At 28.2% G+C, this 22,664-nt stretch overlaps 7 protein-coding genes across 13 annotated transcripts in view; 4 read left to right on the top strand and 3 right to left on the bottom strand.

The window, feature by feature from the left end:
• The window catches only part of Syn (synapsin), a 37,646-nt gene extending 33,667 nt beyond the window's left edge, over positions 1-3,979 (top strand). For 4 of the 5 annotated variants that reach the window (XM_035085006.1, XM_035085024.1, XM_035084997.1 and 1 more), the window contains exons 8-10: positions 157-421; positions 510-762; positions 939-1,129. In XM_035085006.1, the coding sequence (XP_034940897.1) occupies positions 157-421; positions 510-762; positions 939-1,129 (709 nt within the window). Of the gene's footprint in view, positions 1-156; positions 422-509; positions 763-938 lie in introns of all 5 variants that reach the window. The other variant, XM_035085035.1, reaches the window with a different exon arrangement.
• A 2,039-nt stretch (positions 3,980-6,018) lies between these two features.
• On the bottom strand, positions 6,019-8,605 carry LOC118067997 (UPF0691 protein C9orf116). The gene is made up of 2 exons (XM_035085094.1): positions 7,862-8,605; positions 6,019-6,328 (listed from the first exon to the last, which is right to left on the bottom strand). The coding sequence occupies exons 1-2, from the start codon at positions 7,989-7,991 to the stop codon at positions 6,117-6,119; spliced, it is 342 nt and encodes a 113-aa protein (XP_034940985.1). The 5' UTR covers positions 7,992-8,605; the 3' UTR covers positions 6,019-6,116.
• On the bottom strand, positions 6,303-7,564 carry LOC118067984 (insulin-like growth factor-binding protein complex acid labile subunit). The gene has a single exon (XM_035085047.1). The coding sequence runs from the start codon at positions 7,497-7,499 to the stop codon at positions 6,483-6,485; it is 1,017 nt and encodes a 338-aa protein (XP_034940938.1). The 5' UTR covers positions 7,500-7,564; the 3' UTR covers positions 6,303-6,482.
• A 128-nt stretch (positions 8,606-8,733) lies between the features above and the next one.
• Positions 8,734-13,341, top strand: LOC118068842 (CCR4-NOT transcription complex subunit 1-like). Of its 2 annotated transcripts, XR_004690546.1 has the most exons (5): positions 8,734-10,459; positions 10,524-12,010; positions 12,077-12,474; positions 12,868-12,954; positions 13,017-13,341. XR_004690546.1 is itself a non-coding variant. In XM_035086554.1 (3 exons), exons 1-3 carry the CDS (start codon positions 8,876-8,878, stop codon positions 12,129-12,131), a joined length of 3,126 nt encoding a protein of 1,041 aa, XP_034942445.1. In that variant the 5' UTR covers positions 8,734-8,875; the 3' UTR covers positions 12,132-12,612. The 2 variants fall into 2 exon arrangements, 1 of the variants encoding a protein (XP_034942445.1); XM_035086554.1 differs by lacking the exons at positions 12,868-12,954; positions 13,017-13,341 and having other exon boundaries at positions 12,077-12,612.
• Positions 13,342-13,452: 111 nt separating this feature from the next.
• Positions 13,453-14,830, bottom strand: LOC118069615 (uncharacterized). Its single transcript, XM_035087845.1, has 7 exons — positions 14,771-14,830; positions 14,545-14,692; positions 14,378-14,467; positions 14,217-14,294; positions 13,959-14,147; positions 13,811-13,864; positions 13,453-13,751 (listed from the first exon to the last, which is right to left on the bottom strand). The coding sequence occupies exons 1-7, from the start codon at positions 14,786-14,788 to the stop codon at positions 13,453-13,455; spliced, it is 876 nt and encodes a 291-aa protein (XP_034943736.1). The 5' UTR covers positions 14,789-14,830.
• Positions 14,831-15,231: 401 nt separating this feature from the next.
• Positions 15,232-17,334, top strand: LOC118068176 (heat shock 70 kDa protein 14-like). Its single transcript, XM_035085398.1, has 5 exons — positions 15,232-15,366; positions 15,564-15,644; positions 15,761-16,194; positions 16,270-17,074; positions 17,139-17,334. Exons 1-5 carry the CDS (start codon positions 15,304-15,306, stop codon positions 17,277-17,279), a joined length of 1,524 nt encoding a protein of 507 aa, XP_034941289.1. The 5' UTR covers positions 15,232-15,303; the 3' UTR covers positions 17,280-17,334.
• Positions 17,335-17,618: 284 nt separating this feature from the next.
• On the top strand, positions 17,619-22,133 carry ova (ovaries absent). Of its 2 annotated transcripts, XM_035086260.1 has the most exons (7): positions 17,619-18,437; positions 18,756-19,084; positions 19,175-19,309; positions 20,021-20,218; positions 20,291-20,497; positions 20,597-21,101; positions 21,178-22,132. In XM_035086260.1, the coding sequence occupies exons 2-7, from the start codon at positions 18,860-18,862 to the stop codon at positions 21,852-21,854; spliced, it is 1,947 nt and encodes a 648-aa protein (XP_034942151.1). In that variant the 5' UTR covers positions 17,619-18,437; positions 18,756-18,859; the 3' UTR covers positions 21,855-22,132. The 2 variants fall into 2 exon arrangements, with proteins under 2 accessions (XP_034942151.1, XP_034942161.1); XM_035086270.1 differs by lacking the exon at positions 17,619-18,437 and having other exon boundaries at positions 18,817-19,084; positions 21,178-22,133.
• The last annotated feature ends 531 nt before the right edge of the window (positions 22,134-22,664 follow it).

Here is a 22,664-nt window from a genome sequence, read left to right as displayed (position 1 = left end):
CAACTTGTCGTGTAAAATAAAACCAATTTAAATAATGAATTTCAATTAATTAGAGATAAAAAACTCTTGGTAATGTTTCGATGCAAATAGCATGATAAAAAAAAATTCTAGACGGCTTTTTAGTGGATAAAATAAAAATATTTTAATCGATAACAGGCGGAAGAGTATCAGCGGTAATTGGAAATCGAACACGGGATCGGCAATGTTGGAACAATTAGCAGTCACAGAACGACATCGATCATGGATAGACCATGTAGCACAATTATTTGGTGGTTTAGATATCTGTGCAATTGAGCTTCTAGTTGCAAAAGATGGTCGTGAATATATCATTGAAGTGAATGACAGTGCGCTATCGTTAATGGGAGATTCTCAAGAAGAAGATCGACGTCAAATTGCCGATTTAGTTACTGCAAAAATGCAGGTACTTAATTTAATCGTCACGTAATAGTTAATAAAAATTTTTTATTAAGGTTTATAATGATATTACTCACATGTTTATGGCTTTTCAGGTATGCTGTCGACCACATAGTGTTTTAACGAAGACTACATCGAGAGGCTCAATGTCTGGCGCAAGTCAAACCGCTAGTCCTGTAGAGGAACGTGGACCACCATCAGGTCCAGCACCAGTTCTTGGCTCTCATGGATCCATAACTTCCATGACAAGTATTGGTAGTATGGGCTCGGTAAGTTCTACTCCAGCCCATGCAGCTGACATCACTTCATCTGATAGCCATCAACAACTCCAACGTCGAGATTCTCAAGGTATAATGTAAAAAAAATCATATTCATCTTTTTAACTTGTAATAATACTTTTATTTAATGAAGTAAAAATTTAATTGATTTTTATTCATTTGAAATATTTAAATGTGTTCCATAATGATTTGATCTTTTCATCTATTTACTTAATGCATATTAAATAAATGATATATTATTAACAGTCTCTCAATCGAGTACCGTAAGCACTGCAGCATCAATAAGTCGTCGTTCTGATGAACCACCTCCATTGCCACCATCTAGAACTCCATTCCATCGTCAAGGTAGCCAGTCTCAAGTACCAACTGGTGAAGATACTGAAGATACTATGAAGAATTTACGAAAGACCTTTGCAGGAATTTTCGGTGAAATGTAGAGAGAGGAAAAAAAATAAAAAAGCAAACAAAATTGAATGATACGAGGCTGTAGCAATGCAAATATTTATTTGGATAATTAAAAACAGATTTTCAATTATAACAACAATAATCAGTGACCTCAATTTCGATTTTAATATTTATATAATCGGTAAATAATTATAAAATATTAAGGTCGAAGCTATTAGTAATGGCTAAATTTATTCATAAAAGTAAAATTTCTCATACAATTTAAATATTGAGTTTCATACATCGTGATTGAAGTGGTTTGGAATAAGAGTAAGTGGAAGAGAGTTAAGTAAATGGTTAAAAAATATCACTATCAGTTAAGTGACAGTACAGAAAATGAATACAAAATATAAAACAATTTTTTGCAATTGGAAAAATCCTTGCCTGAAGCCTCTAGCTATTAATATTTTAAATCTACTTGTTATGCTGGACGATTAAACTTACTCATCCAAAAGTACTTATTTATACATTCGCAGATTATCGCAAGGCGGTAATAGCACTGTGAAATTTTTCTTGGGTTTTTTTTTAATCGTTTTTATGGATGATATCAAGTGCGTTAATATTTAATGGCTTATTGTAATTGAGAAAAGTGAAAGTACTCGTAAACCTTCGATCAACTTGATGTTCCAACTCTTAGCCACTTGCTTTGAACTATATTAAGTTTCTTTAAAATTATTAAAACCAAAAATACTTATGATTAATTATAAAGAAAAATTTTAGATTGAAAATATTCAACTGCAAACGCACAATTAGTTGTTAAGTCTTTTTACTAATTTATGAACTTTGATCAGAAATAAAGAATGTCCAGTAATATGAGACTTGAAAAGACAATGAATATTTTTAATAATAATTATTCTAAATTATAAATATAATACATTTGTTGTAGTTTGAATTAATGCACAATTAAAAAAACAAAAACTTGAGATAAATTTTTTTCCAGTGATAATTTACTGTTTATGCGATAAATTGCGAATAGTTAATAAGAATAAAGAATGAAGAATGAGAAGGGATTGAATAGTTACAGTATATTACTCTGCAAAATATATCTTGACAAGATAATAGAAAGTCTGCATTGATGTTGCACAGCCTCGATTAATAATAATAAAATCTCAGGGGTGCTTTGAGGTATTAGGTAAAGTAGAAAATAGAGCACGAGCAGTTATGGCATAAATGAATGCAAATTTTTCAATATCAAATCTGTACAACTGAATATACCATATAAAAAGAAATATAAAAACCAGAGAACACAATAATAGATATATATTAAAAGCTGCTGAATTTTTTAAAAAATCATCATGAGTTGCTTGATACACTTTATTGGGATATTGTTAAATAACAATAAAATTACAATTAATCAAGCAGCTTGTGATGATTTAATATATTACTCAGCAGTAAGCTAATAATCAGAAACAATAAACAAAGAATAGAAAAAAAAAACAAAGAAAATATAATAACATGTTATTTTATTGAATTTGTTAGTTATTTTAAACGTGTTAGTAGTCTATCACGACATTGTCGTACCAATATCTCCAGTAATTGTCTGAAAAAATGGAATTTCATAAAACAAGCACATTAATTGAATGTAAGAAAAAATGTTATGTTAAGTAAAACTTGTTGAAAACGTGTGCTGATAATTATAATTATGTTAAGTTTGTTCAATGTATGTGTAATATAACCAAAGGGTTATATCATATTATAAGCTACAATCTCAGTCTATTGGCTTCTACATTATTATTATTATAATCAACAAATACTATAAAATTTGTGACCTAATCATTACCCTGAAATCTGGCGTTTAATTTTATCCTCCAACCGGTTACATGGATTCATGATTATAATTACACATAGATCTTATTCTCATTATTATCCTGTAGAAAATTTTCATTTATAAATTATATCAATGTTGTACGTTGATAAATATTTTTTATCTACTGCGGCTCTAATATTTATTGTTCTACTGTCAACGAATTTATAATATAACGATTAAGGTATAAAATATTTCAGGAATAATAAGTTTACGAGATCGTCGCGACATGGACTCATTTAATCCATGTATCTCTCTACTAGATTTTGTTTTAATAATTCAATTGAAATTTAGAAAAATTATAGAAAACTTTGAAATTTTTTTTATTATCAATTATCCTTTGCCGCTTTTTGATTCTTGTTATAAATAACTCTTAAAATAATATTAACTAATAAGAATACTGAAATATAGACTACATAACGCACTGAAAGTGTAGATTATTGTATGTTGAATAATGATCTTTCATCTTCCAATTTATTTAAGCACTTTTAAAAACTGTGACGTATCTTGAAACGATTGATTGAACAATAATTTTGGTACAAATAATTCACATGTAATAATTGAGAAAATAAATATTAAATATTGAAATTTTTATGTTTTATTTATATATGATAATAAATAAAATATAAAAAAGCATAATTTTATAATAAAATAATATTTTTTTTCTTAATTAATAAACATTTTTCTCTTCACGTCTATTGGTCTACTAGATAATCAATAAATCTCTGTATGTATCACTAATATAGTTATCTTGTTAGATATACTGATATGTGAAGATGATAAAGAAAAAAAATATAAACGTTTAATAGTAACAGTAGGCGGTATGGTATATGTAATCAAACTATGCCAGTTACCGTCAGTTACCGTCTTGATTTCAAACGCGTGCTAGCCACATACATATACACCATAACCACATAATTAATCATGGTAAAGTGTATTATACCATTATCATACGCATAATTATCACGATACGTGTCAGTGTTATTATTATTATAGATTTGTATGGTTATTCGCATCACAACCATTATAATCGACAAAATCATAATACGAAAGACATTAATGAATTCATTCACCTGTATTCATATACTAAATTAAAAATACAAACATTGAAATTAATAAATAAACGATAAAAATGAGAATGGATAATAATTACAATCTTTTTGTACCTATCGCGACGGGTACAATAATGAATGAAAAATTTAAATGTTAAATAATTGTTAGTTAGTCATGTGAGTAACTTTTTTTTATTTACTATGATCGTTTTAGCGATCAGAATAACAACGAATTCACTTTAAATAATTACATTCAATGAAGTGAATTAAAATTACAAATAATGTATTAATTAATTAATCAATCGTTAAGGGTTGAAAACAAAGATTAAAGCAAGGCAATAATCATGGTGAGAAATAAAAAAGATCAAAAGGAAAAGCATTTCATTTAAATCATTAATAAAAGATGAGAAAACGGGATATATAATAATAAGTATAAGGAAATATATTTATTGAGAGTTAATATCGTTATTGAAGTGAATAAATGAATATTGACATCAATAAATATAAATATTAATATTATATATTAATCGTATAATGCAATAAAGGTAAAATATGATATTAAAAAAAATCATGATCAATGATAAGAAAAATAAATTAATAAATAACTTTAATTTAATCGAAGTAAATTAATAAGTGGGCAAAAGATTAAATCATACTGAAAATGCGAGTTCTATCTGTCATCGTTATAATTAAGAATTATCAGAGTTTTAATATAAACTCTAATATTAGTCATTACCATTAAGACTTCATCAAGATTTATATTAGGATATTGTAAGAAGTAGTTTAACAAAATTATGATACACACGCGCAGAAAAGTCATATTCATAAAAATATAGACATTAATATGCATATAATTTAGCTTCTGGGGAAGCCAATGATTGCTAAGTAATTCATAAGAATAAAAGTTAAATTAACAAAGTATATAATTACGTCAATAAATGATCTGATACATGACTTACTCGAAAGTTTTTTATAAAATTTAAACTGATTGTTATTAAAAGTTTGGCCAAATTTGAAAGCAGTCACAGATGTAATTAAGTTAATATTTGAGTAAAATTATGATTTTTTATTAACTCAAATTACGACGAGAGGCTTAATAAAATCAACATGATAAAACTGTCTTATTAACATTGTGTGGGAATAAGAGTCGAATGTGTTGAAGCACTTGGATATCAAGTAGTCTTAGTGCGCTCTCATTCTCCCTTTGCGTAAGACTGAATTGATTTTGTTTATCAGTAGTTTAGCACCTTGTTCGTAATTACTCGAATGTATTGATGTTGACAAATTGGAGAAATATCGAGAGCCTTAATAAAATGTTCTTTAATGAAAAAAGAAAAAAAGAGTGAAAAAACTAGAAATGAAAGGTAATTTATTGGCTGTCATAAGTTCAATAAAATAAGAAAGAAGGATCAAAGGATCATGAATAATTGATAAGCAAATGAAATAATTAACGATAAGTGATCATTCAATTAATAACCAGAAAAGTATATAATGGCAACATTAATGCAGTATCTATTTATATGTAATCATACACATTAAAGGATACTTCTAGAGTCTTCACTGAATGATGTGTTGATGTATTTATCAATAATATACGTTATGATAAAATAATGACTCATTAAAACCATTTTCACAAGCAAGAAGATGCTGGTTGAATTCTTTTTGATCAAGTTAGAGTTTTTGACACGTTATATATGTAAGTGTCATTTAGATTATGTATTACATTATTATCATTATTATTAACGATATTATAAATATAAACATTAACATGTAAGGTAATGTATGACGATATTAAAAAAAAAAAATGGGGTCGCAACATCAAGATCACTTGACATTTTTTATTTTATCAACCTACCAAATGACCTTTCAGTCTCTGATTAAATTATATAATTTATTTCCAATCACTCTTTTTTGTAATTTACAAAAAAAAACTTGTAGGAAATGTTTAAATTTTTATTCATAAAAAATTGAAATCCAATAAATATGTTAATATTATTTATTTATTTCTTAAATGTAATCTATATATAATATAAGTCAAATTTATAACTTAGAAATGAATTTACAAGATGTACAGAATATTAGATTATTATTAATATAATGATGATTAAATCATTAAAATAATTATTAATAAAATGTTTTATCAAGCTCAGTATTTAATGAGCAATTGCGATACATGCCAGCACGACTAAGCTCAGTGGTAAAATTTCCTTCACGAGGATAGAAACATGTAGGAACAGTGTGAACTGTTGGACTATACCATCCATAATCCATAGACGTGCTACGGTATCCAGGATGTGGCTTGGAGAATTCATCTTGTCGGTAACCTTTGAACACTCCTGCACAAACACAAATGCTTCAGTAGGAAGTTAGATGTTTAGTTGTCGTGTTGGATTTATATTCAGAATATTCTTCAATAAAATAAAAAAATACAAAAGTGCTATGTATTGTTTATAATTAAGTGCCTTTTTTTTTAAAACACTTGTAAAATAATTAAATTTCTTCACAATTATAAGGATCTTGACTTCCCATGCTTTCACATCGTAAAATTCCACGAAGAATTGTCAAGTTTGTGGCTAGTGAGCCATCAATTATGAATCCAGGTTCCACAGAAACATTTTTCATATTCATAAAAATGGACATATCGATAGACTCAAGTTCATTTCCACTTAAAAAAAGAAATAAAAGATTTTCTAAACCAACAAAAGCTTCAGCTTGAATGTTGATAAGATGATTATCATTAAGCCAAAGTGAATCCAAGGATTTCATGTTACGAAAGAGTCCATTAGGAATTGAACTAAGCCTATTTTTTGAAAGATCCAGTTCGTTGATTTGATGTAATCCTTTAAAAATGTCTGAATGAAGAGATGAAATTTCATTTCTTGATAAGTAGAGTAAATCAATGTGAGAAATGCCATTGAAAGTTCCTAAAGGGATATCAGAAATTTCATTTGAATCCAAAGCCAATGTTTCCAATTGCTTCAATCCTTTGAACATATTTTTTCTTAAAATAATTGTGTTATTTGTTATATATAATTCATGAAGATTGACTAGACCCTTCCAGGTTGTTGGTCCAAGTTTGGAAATATAATTACCATCAAGAAGTAATGTTTCTAAATTAGTCAATTTCGAAAAAGCTCCATCTTCAATATTGTTGATTATGTTATTCCTTAAATCAAGATAAGTCAATTGGTCCAACCATTGGAAGAAAAATCTAGTTATTACAGAAAGCTTATTTTCAGACAAATACAAAGCAGTTGAATTCTTGACATCTGTTAAAGATTTTTCCAACAATGTAACGATATTTAAATTTTCTAAATGTAATTCAATATCGTCAATCGTTTGTACAGCATTCACGTCTTCAAAGATTACATTTTGAAGAGCATTTTCATTGTTAATACACACAAATAAGTGATTGTGGATTCGACAGTTAGTTGTTTCTTCTAAGGAATAAACTTGAAAAATTCCTTCACTCAATAAAAATAACCAAATAAACAATAGTGGATCCATGATTTAAACAATTCAGACACTGAAGACACATTAAAACTGAAGAAGCTCAGAACCTTAACGTTCAATGCAATGTAAAGAATAATTCAACAAGAAGATATGAATAAGTATAAATTACTTGGTATCAGTTTTATTTTACTCAGACATATTTCTTTAATCGAAAACAATGTATCTGAGAGTTTACTGCTATAATTAGAAATAAAAGTGCATGATACAGATAAAGAATGATGAGTGCATTGCTCGTTGTACTCTGCTACCGTAAGCACAAGGGTAATTAATCAAATATTGTATATAAAAGATCTTTAAGTCACTTATTTTTAAAAGTAGTTGCTTTAAAAATTAATTCATAATAAAAAGTAACTTACTTGGATATAAAAATCTTCCTGGAAGATTGTAAGTTCGATAAATTTCATCCGTACGGGGATTAGAATTATTTAAATTGTCTTCATTTGTTATAAATATTTTATCTTTATGAGAACTTGAGGTTGTTGTCATTCTATAGAAATGGAATTTTTTGCACAACTTGAAGATAATTCGAGTTGTTTGAAATACTAAGAATAGAAATTTCTGGTTATTTTGTTTCCATGGAAATAAAACAGAACTTATAGTTCTAAGATTTATCAATATCCAGAATATACAATTTACGTAAAACGTAACAATACCGATGTTTGACTCAAATAGTCATTCATGAAACATAACAATACCAAATTTTTATCCTTTAAATGATCATTTTTTATTGAGTTAACACAATGTTAAATATTTTAGGCCAGTGAAAATTTTGATTTGAAACCTTATCGTTTAAATTTTAGAAGAATAACTGACACCACTTGCTTATCGAATACGATTTTACATGTCACTCTAAGCTAATTTCACTATGGATCGCAATTTTGATCGTTATAGATGGCGTGATGATAAATAATGGCAATAAATCTCATCAAAATGCGCAAAATAATTCATTGACTTTTAATCATTTTCTTCTTCAAAAACTATCAATTTGCGAATATAAATTTTCATCTCAGAATGTTTTTATTTATTTTTATATATTATAGATCTGGTTTTTTTTATAAGTAACCGAATACCCCGCATGGTAGAAATATGAGGACACAATATTTCGGGCACAAATGCCGCTTCGATACAAATAATCGCCTGCCTTTTGTAGATTGTGATAGTTTACGTTCTCTATATTATTATATTAAAGGTTTCAGGCAACCAATTTAACGACAAAAAAAAACCATCTTATATTTTGCACAATGTCGCTGACCTTTTCAATCAGTAGCTATCAGAAATCAGGCAAATTATTTTTATTTTCACGATATTTCTTCGTTTGAAAAATCTGAGTGTGTTTATTTATTAATTAATTTAGTTAGAAAATTTTATATATGAAAATAATTAATACAATTGTACCGTGTAAATACGACCTTCGTCATGATGATATGATAAAAGAAAAGAAAATGATACCTCCAACGATTTTACAAACTAGAATTGACATTATTTTTAATAACCTAAATCGAAATAATTTCAAACAAAAATGTCATGAAATTAAAGCTATTTTGATTGATGATTATTGGCCATGGATTGCACAGCATTTGGTATCCAAATGTGTAACCGCAGGATTGAACTTTCATTTATTATATTCTGATTTCCTCGACTACCTCAAAATGCCAGAAGTGCATAAAATGGTTGCCCAAGAAACTTACAAGCAAATTGAAGATTTATTACCAAACGAAGAAAAATCTGTTAACGTTTTCGATCGATCTTCGATCAAAAACTTAGGTCGATGGCTAGGAATTCGAACATTAAGAAAAAATAAACCAATACTCCAAGCTGATGTTGACATAAAAGGTTTACTTGTTGAAGCATACTATAAAAGCCAGCATGAAATTCTTTACATAATATCTTTTGTGACTAAAATTCTTGAAAACTGTGCTCAAAGTCGAATTTTTCAACCTCCTAATCCTTGGACAATGGGTATCATAAATATTCTGGTTGAATTACTTCAAGATCCGAACCTCACACTGACAGCAAAATTTGAGATTGAAATTTTATGCAAAGCTTTAAAAATCAAAACTTCAGAAGTTCGACCGAAAAATTATCTAAAAAATTCTGAAAACTTCAGATTTTTACCACCTCAATTATTTGATAGCCAGACACAAAACTTATATCAAGGTCCTGTAAAACAAAATGCTGAAAATACATTAGTTCAAAGAGCAGCTTCTGAACCAGTCCGATTTATTGATACAATTCCAATTCTTCCTACAATCATTACTGAACATTTTGTGATAGATAATCAATTAACATTTTTTCAATCCTATCAAGACTTAAAACAACTAGTTAAACCTGCAATAGAGAACACTATTCAGGAATGGGTCAATCGAGTTGATAACAAATCACTTCAGATAGCCTTGAGAACGACTGAGCATATTATTCGCAAAGATTTTGCTTTAGATTCGAATGTAAACCGAATGAAAATAGCAGCACGACAAATGGTGAAGACTTTGGCTGCAGCAATGGGAATGACAGCCTGCACGAGTGAAATTTTAACATCAATCACCGATAATTTAAAGCAGCTCTTCATATCTGTATTCACAGGGCCAAACCAGCCACCAAGAGATCTTATAAATCAGACAGCCAACATAGTAGCGGCTAATAATTTGGAGCTAACTCGTGCCTTTATTCAAAAGAGTACAATTCAAAAGGCTGTATTCGAAATTGACAGAAGATTATTTAAGGAGATACAACTTAGAGAAAATGCTCGTCGAAATGGAGTATGTTATTTTAATTCACAAGCCATATGTCAAGCAGAAAGAATGCCAGAACGAATTCGATTGAGGACTAATGGTGTAACTTCACAACAAATGATAGTGTATGAAACGTTTGAAAAGAGTTTCTTCAATTTTCTATTACTTGATCGAGCACCACTTGTTCCAAGTGGCCCACTTGAACTCAGAATCGATCAAAAATTAGTAAGTATATTTTTGAAAGTATTCAATTAAATTAGTATTAAATTATAAATTATTTATTGTTTAGGATCGCAATAACAATAACCCAATTATTTTGGCAAGAACGAAATTTTTACTACAAAAATGGATGAGAATATATCAATGCCCTCAATATAAAAATAATTCCATCAAAAAATTCGAAATGTTTATTCATGAAATGAATGCTCAGGAAATTTTGATATCAGACGATTCTTTAATGGAGTTTTTTAAGATGAGCATACAATTGAGTATAGATGACTCCTATCATGTTTTAACAAATTTTAAGTCAATGACAGCAGATGAACGCAATCAATATGTTTTACGTCTTGATGCCTTTATTCTATTGATATTTGTGTTTTTCAAACACTATGGTGACGAAACAAATATTTCGACAAAAATTAATTTACTCAACAAACAACTTGAAATAATTGTTGAAATTTTACTGAAAGATTATGAAAAACAAGGAGTTAATTTCCTGCAGTTTCCATATTATCATATTTTCATTTCACTTATCTCACAATTATGTCTGCCTCAGTCTTTTCTGGAAGTAATTGATTATCAAATTATAACGTCACTTGGCAATATTTTGCATATCTTACGACCAGAAAGAGTTCCTGGATTTGCTGTATCTTGGTTGAGGATTATATCTCACGGCGATTTTATTGGAAGAATAATATCTTTAAGGTCTCAAAAAAAATGTCGAAAAATGTATGCTCGATTATTATCTGATCTATTCAGATATTTAGCACCATACATTCATCAACCTATGATAACTAATTGTGTTTGGGTGTTGTATGAAGAAACCATAGGTATACTTTCAAAGCTACTACGTGATTTTCCTGACGTTCTTTCAGATTACTATTACGAATTCTGTGATATTTTACCTCTGAATTGTCTACACATGAAAAATATAATTCTTAGTGCACTACCAAACAATGTAACATCATCAAATATGATAATTAGAATACATCCTGAAATAGTTCATGCTCTCTGTACAATTCAACCATTAAGTTTTAAAAGAGATTTAGATTTATATTTAAATAATTATGAATCGAGCAATTTTGTTATTGGACTTAAGAATAGACTTTATGGAGTACAAACTGGAACTCGCTATAACATTCAATTGATCAATGCTTTGGTTTTTTATTTAGGAATTCAAGCAATGGCTACATTATTTAATAAAGGTCATGTAGTTGATATAATGAAAATAAAGAATTCTGCACACATGACAGTTTTTCGAAGTCTATTGGAAGATTTTGATACTGAAGGACGTATTATACTTTTGAATTCAATTGCTAATCATTTACGTTATGACAATGTTTACACTCGTTATTTTAGTTTTATAATACTTAGCCTCTTTCTTGAGTTCAAAAATAACGTAGTGCAAGAACAAATAACTGAAGTGCTTGTTGAACGACTAGCAGTCAATAAACCTTATCCTTGGGGTTTAGTTCGTACTTTTGCAGAACTTATTAAAAATCCTATTTATGAATTTCATTCTCAAAAGTTTAACGACTGCACTGAGGAATTCAAAAGGTAAATTATTTTTGTTTTTATTAATTTAAAAATAATTGACTATCATCATTTTTTCTATTTTTTTAGGTCATTGAATTTTGTAATGGGATCACTTGGGTTACAAAATCAAATTGGAACATAGAGATACGAATGAAAGATTTTTGTGAATTGAAACATATCACTCTAAATGAAATTAAGTGAATTTTGTGTACAGAGAGTCACTAATTGTGTATCTAGAAAATATTTGTATATATTGAAATTGTATTACTCTGAAAATTAGTATAAATTATTTTTATACAAGTACTTTTTGTAAAGAGTACAAGAATGAATGAATGAATGAATTTTTTTAAAATTTACCCACTTAGCCATCAATGTTATTAAAAATTCTTAGGTTATGTAAATATTGAATGAATCGATAAAAGGAACAAAATATAGTTCTCTCTAGAAATTGATGGTTTTTGATGACAATTTTCTTGATAAAAAATGTAATTTTCTATTTTTGTTTTGTCTCGATTTTAAAAAATAGATCAGTATTTGCTAGAATTTATTGCATTGTGAATCTTGTAGATTAATCCTAATTTAAGTTCTAAATTCATTTCTGTTATTACTGACTGAACATTCATATTGAACTTTATTAAAAATGTAAAACAAAATAGAAGTAAAATTTTCATTGTCAAGCAATAATTGGTCTCATTAATTTAAAATTTTTGTGTTATTTTCAGCAATTTTTATACATCAGCCAAAAAAAATTCTTTTCTTTGCTATTTTCCTATTTCTTTTTATCTATTCTTCTACATTCCACTTTACACAAATTCATTACAAACCTAACATATTCTTCATCATGAAATTTTTTAATCATTTTTGTGTCTTATCAACAGGAAAAAGATTTTTACACAGATATCGTCAACAAGCAGCTGCACACACAGTATTAAATGAAAATTATCCCAAGAGAGAAGATGAAATAAGTAATTGTTAAATTTTTTAAAATTATAGTTCAATTAAACATTTTTTTTTTCCTTTTATTTAGCAACTAGGTTCACTGAGCCAACAGTAACGACCATGTATAATAATGAAGAACCATCTCTTGGATTGTTTCCTGCAACAGAATTACCTACGGAAACTCTGACACCTAATCAAATTTCTAAGGACGTTGATGACGATGTTCCAATGATGACATTACTCAAGCAAGGTCTAATGCTATTGAATTTTGAACATCGATCTGCATTGGTGCAAAATTTTCTGAACAAAATTGAGATAGCAAAATCACAATTGATAAACAATTCAGAGGAATATATGTAATATTCATAACAGATTTTTTTTTGAAGAGAAAAGATCAGTGAATTAAAAAGTATAAGTGAAATTTTTTATTATATCATTGTATTATGAATCAATAATTTACATTTGTTTATAAAAAAAGTAATGATAATATTAGTAATAAATAATAAATAATTTGTTAATTAAAATCAAATAATATTTGTTGTTCTTTTTTGTTCTTGATCTACTGCTTCTTGCACGTTTTGAAGAAATTCATACTCTAATTTCAATCTTACAGCATAAGGTAGTTCTTTCAATCTTTTGTCTAGTTCGTTTATAACATCATCAAGAGGAACAATAGTTACTTCTTTATTAACCGATGAAATTAACATAACATGTAAAGGTTCTGGTACTAATTTTGAATCAGGAACAATTTTCATGTTTAAGAGTTCTGGATCCAAAAATGAAGTTAACTCTGTGAATGATTTATGATTAACTGGAGACATTCCTGAAATAAAATAAAAAATAAATATATGAAATATATGTGGCTAAAGTTGTCATTCTTACTTCTTCCCAAATCATAGACTGTGATAGGGATGTCAGATTCCTCTGATGGTTGATCTACACAATAATAATAATAAAAATTGGTGCATAAATTGACATAAAGTAATTCAACTAAAATTTTTATATAAAACTCGAACAATAATGTGCTCACGCAATGATACTGGTAAAACAGATCTTTCTAAAGATTTCGGTGGAAGATTCCGTTTAACAGTGACTGGTTTTGGAATAGCATTTTTGATACTTTTTAAACTACTATTTCTCCCGCTCAACAATTCATCTTTTTTATAATATTCAAGGACTGGAATTGGTATTTCAGATTCATCTAATATTTCATCTGAAACTATGAAAAATATTGAAATGAAATTTTAACTTCTTTTTTTGGAATTTGATTTGGTAGAAACATGTTTACTCCATGATGATGATGATGGTGCAGATTGAGATGACGTTATCGGTGGTCTAAACCCAAAATCAACTTTAGACAGATTTGCTGTAAAAAAGAAAATTTTTAATTAATTTACTTATTAGATTTATCATTGAGACTTGTAACAATAACTCATCAATTTTGTTTGCCTGTTGAATCATTTCTGACATCTTTCAAAGTGTCTTTCACAATGGTCTGTCTAATTGATGGTAAACGAAAGGTTTTTAACGCTTCTGCTCCTAATTGCAAAAATATATGATAACATTACAAATGAAATTTATCAACGTCACAAAGTTATCAATGATAGCTTTTGTACTTGTATTTTTAATAATACTTGGTCTATATATTTTTGAAGATTGCGGAGCCATATTACGCTGACGAATTGTTCTATGACATACATGTCCGGTCAATAATTCGTGAGCAGACAACACGACCAATCCACAATAATTACATTTCACTGGACCCTGTAAAAAATTGAAAATAGTTTATTGTCAGTTGAAGTTTTCATTTTTTAAACAATTGTATTAAAACGTAATAATTACAGTTTTATAAGGAAACATTTTTATTCGATTATTTTACGAAGCACCCAGATTGAAAAATATTCCTTCTTTTTTTTAAATTAATTGGAAAATATTTAAAAAAATGTCAAGATTTGAATTCGAAAATTCCAGAAAAATTATTTATTAATTTCTAACATTTTCTAATTTTCTAAATTTGATCAAGACAATTTTGTTATTTTAATTAAATTAGTAATAAAATAATTTAAATTATATACAATTATTATTATTGCAACTATTATTATTTATAATTATTATTACAATTATTATAATTTATAATTATAAATTACATATGTATTGACTAATTTAGCATATTTACATGAATTTTACATATTCAATAGATAATTATTGAAAAACAATTATTTCTTTTACCGACAGTTGTTAAACTCTCGATGCATCTTGTAAAAATTATCTAATGATGGTAAGTGATGATTTTAGTTTTCACGAACTTCACGTGCATGAAACATTTACCTGATAATGCAAATACAAGCAACTAGAATTAAAAAAAAAGTTAAATTATGACTGCAATCTCCTTCGGACTTTATTTAGGAAATACATCGGCTTGTTTAGCTATCTACAAAGTAAGCTGATTAATTTATTTTATAATTATCTAATCGTTGACAATGTTAAAAAACTTTACTCTCTTCATCAATTATAACCTGTAATTAAATGTTTACTTATTTTACCTTCAAAATACAAGTGATTTTTTAATTTCATTCGATTAATTTATATATTATAAATATTTAAAAATGTATTAACCTGTACCAATGATTTACAGGATGAAAATGTGGATGTTGTTGCAAACCATGCAGGAGACCGGGTCACTTCTGCTGTCATCGCTTTTAGTGACTCCGAAAGAGTATGTATTTAAATTTATATTCATTAATGTTATGATTGCATGCTGATAAATAATTATTATAACACATCTCGATTCAACTTCTATAAAAAATCAATTTATCTACTTACTATCAATAGGTGATAGGAACAGCAGCTAAAGCTGGTTTATTTAGGAATGGTATGAAGACCGTGTTAAATAATAAGCGTCTAATGAATAAAGAAATTGATGCTACAGAGCTTGAAGATGCCATACAAACAAGTACAAGTAAAATTATCAATGAATCTGGTAGTCTGCAGTATTCAATAAAAATAAATGACAAGACTGAAACATTCTCTCCTCAAGAAATATCAACAATGTTATTTAAAGCTATGTATGATATTTCTACAACTGCTGCCCATGATGATGAAGAGCATAAAGTTGTTCTATGTGTTCCTTGTAAGTTTAGTGTAGAAAGTATCAAAGCTTGGCGCGACTCAGCTTCTAAAGCAGGCTTTAAAGTTCTTCAAGTTATTGGAGAACCAGTTGCATCATGTCTTACTTATGGAATTGGTAAAGAAAAAAAAATAACAGAGTTAGTATAATTTTAGATTTTGATTTACTCAATAATCTTTATTACTTTGAATGATATTGTCTAATTATCCTGTAGGTTGGTATTAGTATATAGGATTGGTGGTATATCAAGTGATATAAGTCTGATTAAAGTTTCTGGTAGTACATTTAGAATTTTATCAACTCAGTATCATCCTAAATTAGGTGGCCACAAGCTTACAGACTTACTTGTTTCCTATTTGGCTGAAGAATTTAGGCATAAATATAAAATTGATCCTACGGAAAGTCGTCGTTCTATCGCTAAATTGAAAAATGAAGCCGAAAAATGTAAACATATTCTTTCAACAATGTCTACAGCTCATTGTTTCGTGGAATCATTATGCGAAGGTGTTGATTTCAGTCATAATATTACACGAGCAAGATTTGAAAATATTATCAGTCCATATATTTCGGAGTATATTCAGCCTATTATGGATATATTACAAGAGACCTCAAAAACTGTCTTGGATATAAAAAAAATAATCTTGTGTGGAGGAACGATGAAAATACCTAAGTTACAAGAAAAAATAGGATCAATATTTCCGTGTGGGGAAGTTTTATCTAGTCGATGGAGTCCTGATGAAATCATGGCCGTTGGTGCAGCATTACAGTCTGCTCATTTGTTATCATATGGAATGGTTGATAAGGATCTAACTTCAACAGATATAGAATTACATTGCTTAGCTAAATCAATATGTGTCAAGATAGATGATATTGATCCGATTGTCATTCCAAAGGATACTGTCGTGCCAATTAAAATTCAGACAATCGTTGAAATTCCTAAAATTCCCGACAAGAAAATTACAATTGATATCTTCGAAGTTGAAAATGATGATAAGGAAATTTCCACAAAAATCGGATTGGTAAGTATACTTATCTATTTTATATGGCTAATAATTTACTGATGCTTTTTATCTATAATTACAGATTTCATTGAACTGCAAGACCGCCGGCAAATGGAAAATCGATACAGATTTAACAGAAATGAACCTCAACATACATATAACCGAAATGGCTAATGGGAAAAAATCATCATTTCGATTCCCAATCCATGCAGATATTTCGTAAAATGAATTGTAAAATATTATCAATTAAATATTAATAACATTTATTTACTTTTACAAAAAAAAATAACTTTTAATTATTAAAAATATCGATAAAAATGATTCAAGTGTCTGAAAAAAAGATTCATTCAATTACTCGAATACCTTCCGATCTTTTTTTTAGAAATAAAAGTTAAATATTTGAGTACCGAAAAATGCAGGTATAACCGAAATTTGAAGTTTGAAGAATAGTAGAGACTCATAAAATTCCCAGAAAAAACTATCGTAAACAATATCCGAATAATGTCGGATTTTACCACGGTGGCGCTCATATCATTCATGTACTCTCACTTCTTGAGTACAAGAAAAAGGGAGGGATGTACAGGGGCCTCAATTTCTGACTTTGTATTGTTTCACTCAGAGTTGATCATACTTTGATAAATTATCTTTAATTTTTCATGTAACAAGACTGTGATTGTTGAATTGATATCATCTGTGATCTAAAATGGTCAAAAATACGTAGAAATTAAAAGTGCAGTACTAAAAAGTTAAAAAATCTCAAATTGACGTTAACTATATTCGATTAATAGTAGCGGGCTTTTATACAGCCATCTTGGATTACAGTTATAAAATATAATATGCGTTAACAAGAAAACTGTATAAGTGGCGAGGGAGCTGTCAGTCAAGTTCCGTGGTTATTTTATTTTTTTTGTATTTTTTTTTTATATTTTCTTCAACTGTTTCCAGATTTAAAATATGTAAATATGAACTTTTAACTTTTATTAAACGTTCAATGTTCTAGAATTTTACATGATTAATTAACCTTAGATAAACGATAAAAGATCTTCGCAGTTTAATTTATACAGTATTGTGCGCGCGTTGTATTTCGAGTACAGTTGAGAACTACGTCAATTGCTTGCTCTACATATATACAATATAAAACTAATAATAAACCTATAAATAGCCCTTTATAGTTAAGAAAGCTGTTATTTCATGCTCTGATTTGATTATCAGTGGTTATTGAAATTTGTTATATGGAGTTGGTATACGTAAACTGTAAAAGTGAATAACAATGAGAATGATACGCGTGCGTATTTGAGTAAATTTGCAAAAAAAAAGTACTCAAATTTATTTTTTAACTACTGGAAACAACATTCCATCAATCTATCATGAATAGCTCCAGGTAAGACTAAATTCTTTGTAAGAAAGTTTAATAAATAACTGTTTACTAGCTTCGATATATTTATAAAATTGAATATATAAATCACCTCTGTATAATATTATGAATACATTAAGTTGTAGAAATTTTCTCAATAATACTGTGATATGTTTTGATAAAGTTAATTATATAATTATCAGAATGAATACTTTGTTGAACTATTTAACATTGACATGGCATGTCTAGACCACTTTGTATATTTCAGTATTAAATTGAATTATATTATAAAATGCTATGAATGAATTTATTATATTAATAAAATTTTATCTGTTACATTTTAAGGTAATAAAATGAAATGAGCTGCTTATTAAGCAAGAAAGAAAACGTCATCACAATAAGAGAATTTCTGCAATATAAACATTGGAGAAAATGAACATGCTGAAAAAATGAGATACTCTGCAGTGCAAGAAGATGGATATGGTATCAGCTTGAAACAAAACAATATACATCCTAATAACAACAACAATAGTAATAATGTAGATGATAGCATAATGGCTGCCACTGGTGAAATACAACCAGTTGGTGAAAACACTGAAAACTGTTCAATGATTTACAATCTTCCACTACTATTTGCCAATGGATATCCTACATCCTTAGAAAAAATAACACTGGTAATATTGCTTATTATTATTTATATTTGCAATTATCATAATAGAAAGTTTATTTCAAATTAAACATTATTTTTTAATGTGTTGTTTTAGAGTCAACTGGAAAAATTTATTACTTTTATGGTGAAATGTTCTACGGATCCATCGGCTGAAATGAAAAAACCTATTTGGTGGCCTGATGAAGTCAAATTTTCAATACCTGTGATTCGACCACCAAATGGACAAGGCGTAAGTACTATTCAAGTTAATTCAAAAGATAATAAAACATTACAATAATATAAAGAAAGTTTAAAATTGTTCTTTATTTAGAGAATACTTTATTGCCTTATTTACCATTTATTTTTAAACATCTCAGCTCCATTTTATTACTCTACTGGTTAGGTTCAAATATCTCAAATAACAACATCCTCTAGTTTAAGGGTGGTTGAGCTTTGACTTTCTTAGAATAAAGAGAAAGAGACTTGTTTTAGTTCTGGCTACTTACCACCACTGGCATCTACTAAAACAATAAAAAATGGCTTATTACCTAGTATGTCCACGTCAGCTTTAGCTATAAATAAAGTTTCGAAAGGTTTATTTTTATATATTCAATCAGGGTTAGACAAATACTGATTTTTACAGAATTACCAGTAAAATTTAAAATGTCTTATTTATAATAGGGGTATGATTATACCTGAGGAGCACAATGTGCTCCATGAGAGTATCTTGTTCAACCCTCTATAAAAACAGGTATTGGTTACCGTTGAGCTAGAGTAATAAAACTATCATTACAACTATAGAAAAAGAAAATTGCTAGGAGCCAGTTAAAGTCATGGTTACTAATGCCTATAATAAAATCTATTCATGCAAAATATATCAACAATTCCAATATAATGATTTTATGAACTGTATTGTTATAAAAGTCGAAAAGAATTTAATTAAATATTTTCTTTGTTTCAGAAATGGTTTGAAAATTTAAAGAAACTGGTATATCGATGTTACAATTATCATAGAAGTGAATATTTACTTCGTTTCTGTTCATGTCTGGCGTTATACCCGCCAGAAAAACTTCGTTATGTTAACAATTTTAATTTTACAACTAATCTTTATCATAAAAGTACTGGAAAGTTATTGGCAACATTTCGAAATGAAAATATGGTTAGATATTTATCAATATTATTTTGATTTATTTAAAAAAACTTTCTACTAATGTTCGATTTTTATTTGTAGAATTATGATAAAGTTAATGAGAGTCCAAGAAAATCTTTGTTAGCGTTGAACAATGGTAATTTTAGTTTATCAAATAAATATAAAAATTCACCACAAAAGAAACATAAGCAGACTTCTTCATCTTTGGTCGTTATACAACCACAAACAGAAGAAATTTATTTATGTGAAACTTGTGATGCGGAGTTCGAGACGTTGGATCAGATGAAGGTACATCTTAATTACATCGCGGCGACTTCCAGCCATTGAAATTTTTAATCTAAAAAAATCATCATCTTTTCTTGATACCATTATCAATCACTCCTGCAGGATCATGAAAGAACATGTGGAGAATTGAAGCCGACTAGCAGCATATCGCGGTCAACAACACCTTGTGAAATAGAATCTGAAGTTGAATTAAATGAGAATCAATTTTTGGAATATTTCCATTTAATTGCGGCTAATCAGTTAGCTAAAAGGTCTTCACCGCCAGTTACTGATATTATAAACATTGAGACTGAAACTACCCGAACTACAAGAAAAATCAGACCATCATTAATTTTAACACGTCATCCAACTATTCCATTTTCTTCACCGGCTGGTTTGGCTATGGTTAAGAAAGCTAAAGGAATGACAGATGTTGTACAGCAAGAGCGACTAGACAGGATAGAACGATACTTGAGTGCACCTCCTTTGACTAAAACTCATCCAAAGTGGTTCAACAAGACTCCTCAGCATAGTAGGTGGCATGTAACGTATAAACCTAATAAAGAGAATTTAGGAAAAGATCATTATGTACATCAGTATACATTTGGTGCTGTCAAACGCAAACCTAGTAAGTTCACGATTCCATTTTCATTGTATTTATATTTAAGCTTAATCTATTTATAAATACTTACTAAATATTTTAGTTCTGAGTCTACGATCGCAGTTACTTTACATTACATGTCGACCAATTTACGTTCGTCTTGAAAAACTCACCGATGAAGAAATAGAAGATTTAAAAAATCATCCATGGAAATACAAATGTCCATCGCCAGACCTATATCTTAAACACCATTCTCGTATTGTTATGAGGATAGGAAGAAAAATTGTAGGGGGAAGTAAACGTAAATATTATAGTAATGTACAAGTTATTCCTGCTAAAAAAGGAAAAAATTCAAAAGCTGGAGTTAATAATAATAATAATTATTATAATAATAATTCATTACTTGCATCTGATCAATCAATTGTGAGAACGCCAGTAATACAAAAAACAGTTGAACAAAAAAAGATCTTGCTAGTCAATCTATGTTCTTCAGATGAAGAAGATGGTGGTACTGATAGTCGTATTTCATCAGATGAAAATCGTGACCCTTTAAATAAATTTGAAAGTTCTTCCCGTACTGCATGTCTCAAAAATCTTGCACTTCAACCGACAAAATGTCTTTCAAATGGTCTCGACTTTTCAAATGACTCTATGCATGAAAGACTGCGCGACAGTATTCTTACTGATGACAACGATAAATCTAGTAACAATAAACGTCTTATGAATAGTGTAATAGATAGTTATAAGAATTTCTCACCAATCTTTAAACCAGCACCATAGGAATATAAATGTTACAAATCTGGAATATTTTCGGCTGGATATACATCTCTTCTCTAAATGTGTTAAGTTTGAGTATTTTTATATTACGTCAATTTTGTCGTACAAATTTACAAAATTGATGAGCCAAATAAAAGAGATATAATAATTATGATAATAATAATAATATAAATAATTAATTATATTGAGATTTTGTCTCGATTAAAGAACATAAGCCTCTGTTTTAGTAAACATATATTTGTATTTTTAATCAAAGTATTTTTCTTTATGATTTAAGTAATCCCAATGTAATCGAATAAAATATTCACTTATTGGAAAAGAAATATATATATATATATATATGTATATATCTATGTATATACCATTTTAAATAAGGCTAATTGCATAAAACTAAATCATATAAATATATACATATCTAAAAGCGTAATTATCAAGAAATTAAATTATTATTATTATTATCATTAAAATTGTTATTTGAGTACCGCATTATTGTAATTTAAATTACCGGAAACAGTGCTGAAACGTAGTTATAAAAAAAGTCACTAGTGGCAGCATTGTAGAGTAAATTTAATTTCAAATATGTATGGTATTGCATTGCACAATATAATTTTTATGATTGCTTAAAAAATAACTAATGAATTTAAACTGTAAAAATAATAAATAATATTTCAATAATGAAATAAATTTCATATAGTACAACTCGAATTGAACATTTTATTCTTTATAAACTGAATAAAAATAATGAAAAATATTTGAATGTGATAAAAATGGCGCGTTATCTACGGCACATGCGCAGATGTATAATTTAGTTTT

The sequence above is a fragment of the Chelonus insularis genome, unplaced genomic scaffold (genome assembly GCF_013357705.1).
Source record: "Chelonus insularis isolate UGA/USDA-ARS -01 unplaced genomic scaffold, ASM1335770v1 contig_128_pilon, whole genome shotgun sequence".
Classification (NCBI taxonomy): Eukaryota; Metazoa; Arthropoda; class Insecta; order Hymenoptera; family Braconidae; genus Chelonus; species Chelonus insularis.
Note: the sequence above shows the minus strand (reverse complement) of the source record. Positions and strands in the feature narration are given on the sequence as shown.

Excerpts from the sequence above, each read along its gene's own strand:
- LOC118067984 (XM_035085047.1), bottom strand. The coding sequence starts at position 7,499 with ATGGATCCACTATTGTTTATTTGGTTATTTTTATTGAGTGAAGGAATT.
- LOC118069615 (XM_035087845.1), bottom strand. Across the intron at positions 13,865-13,958 it reads TGTTTTACCAGTATCATTGC|ATCAACCATCAGAGGAATCT; the intron begins GTGAGCACATTA and ends ATTATTGTGTAG. Across the intron at positions 13,752-13,810 it reads AGTCTATGATTTGGGAAGAA|GAATGTCTCCAGTTAATCAT; the intron begins GTAAGAATGACA and ends ATTTTATTTCAG.
- LOC118067997 (XM_035085094.1), bottom strand. The coding sequence starts at position 7,991 with ATGACAACAACCTCAAGTTCTCATAAAGATAAAATATTTATAACAAAT. Across the intron at positions 6,329-7,861 it reads AGGAAGATTTTTATATCCAA|GAGTGTTCAAAGGTTACCGA; the intron begins GTAAGTTACTTT and ends GTGTTTGTGCAG.
- ova (XM_035086270.1), top strand. The coding sequence starts at position 18,860 with ATGAGATACTCTGCAGTGCAAGAAGATGGATATGGTATCAGCTTGAAA. Across the intron at positions 19,085-19,174 it reads CCTTAGAAAAAATAACACTG|AGTCAACTGGAAAAATTTAT; the intron begins GTAATATTGCTT and ends GTGTTGTTTTAG. Across the intron at positions 21,102-21,177 it reads TGCTGTCAAACGCAAACCTA|TTCTGAGTCTACGATCGCAG; the intron begins GTAAGTTCACGA and ends TAAATATTTTAG.
- LOC118068842 (XM_035086554.1), top strand. The coding sequence starts at position 8,876 with ATGAAAATAATTAATACAATTGTACCGTGTAAATACGACCTTCGTCAT. Across the intron at positions 10,460-10,523 it reads TCAGAATCGATCAAAAATTA|GATCGCAATAACAATAACCC; the intron begins GTAAGTATATTT and ends TTTATTGTTTAG. Across the intron at positions 12,011-12,076 it reads TGCACTGAGGAATTCAAAAG|GTCATTGAATTTTGTAATGG; the intron begins GTAAATTATTTT and ends CTATTTTTTTAG.
- LOC118068176 (XM_035085398.1), top strand. The coding sequence starts at position 15,304 with ATGACTGCAATCTCCTTCGGACTTTATTTAGGAAATACATCGGCTTGT. Across the intron at positions 15,367-15,563 it reads CTTGTTTAGCTATCTACAAA|GATGAAAATGTGGATGTTGT; the intron begins GTAAGCTGATTA and ends AATGATTTACAG. Across the intron at positions 15,645-15,760 it reads CTTTTAGTGACTCCGAAAGA|GTGATAGGAACAGCAGCTAA; the intron begins GTATGTATTTAA and ends TACTATCAATAG.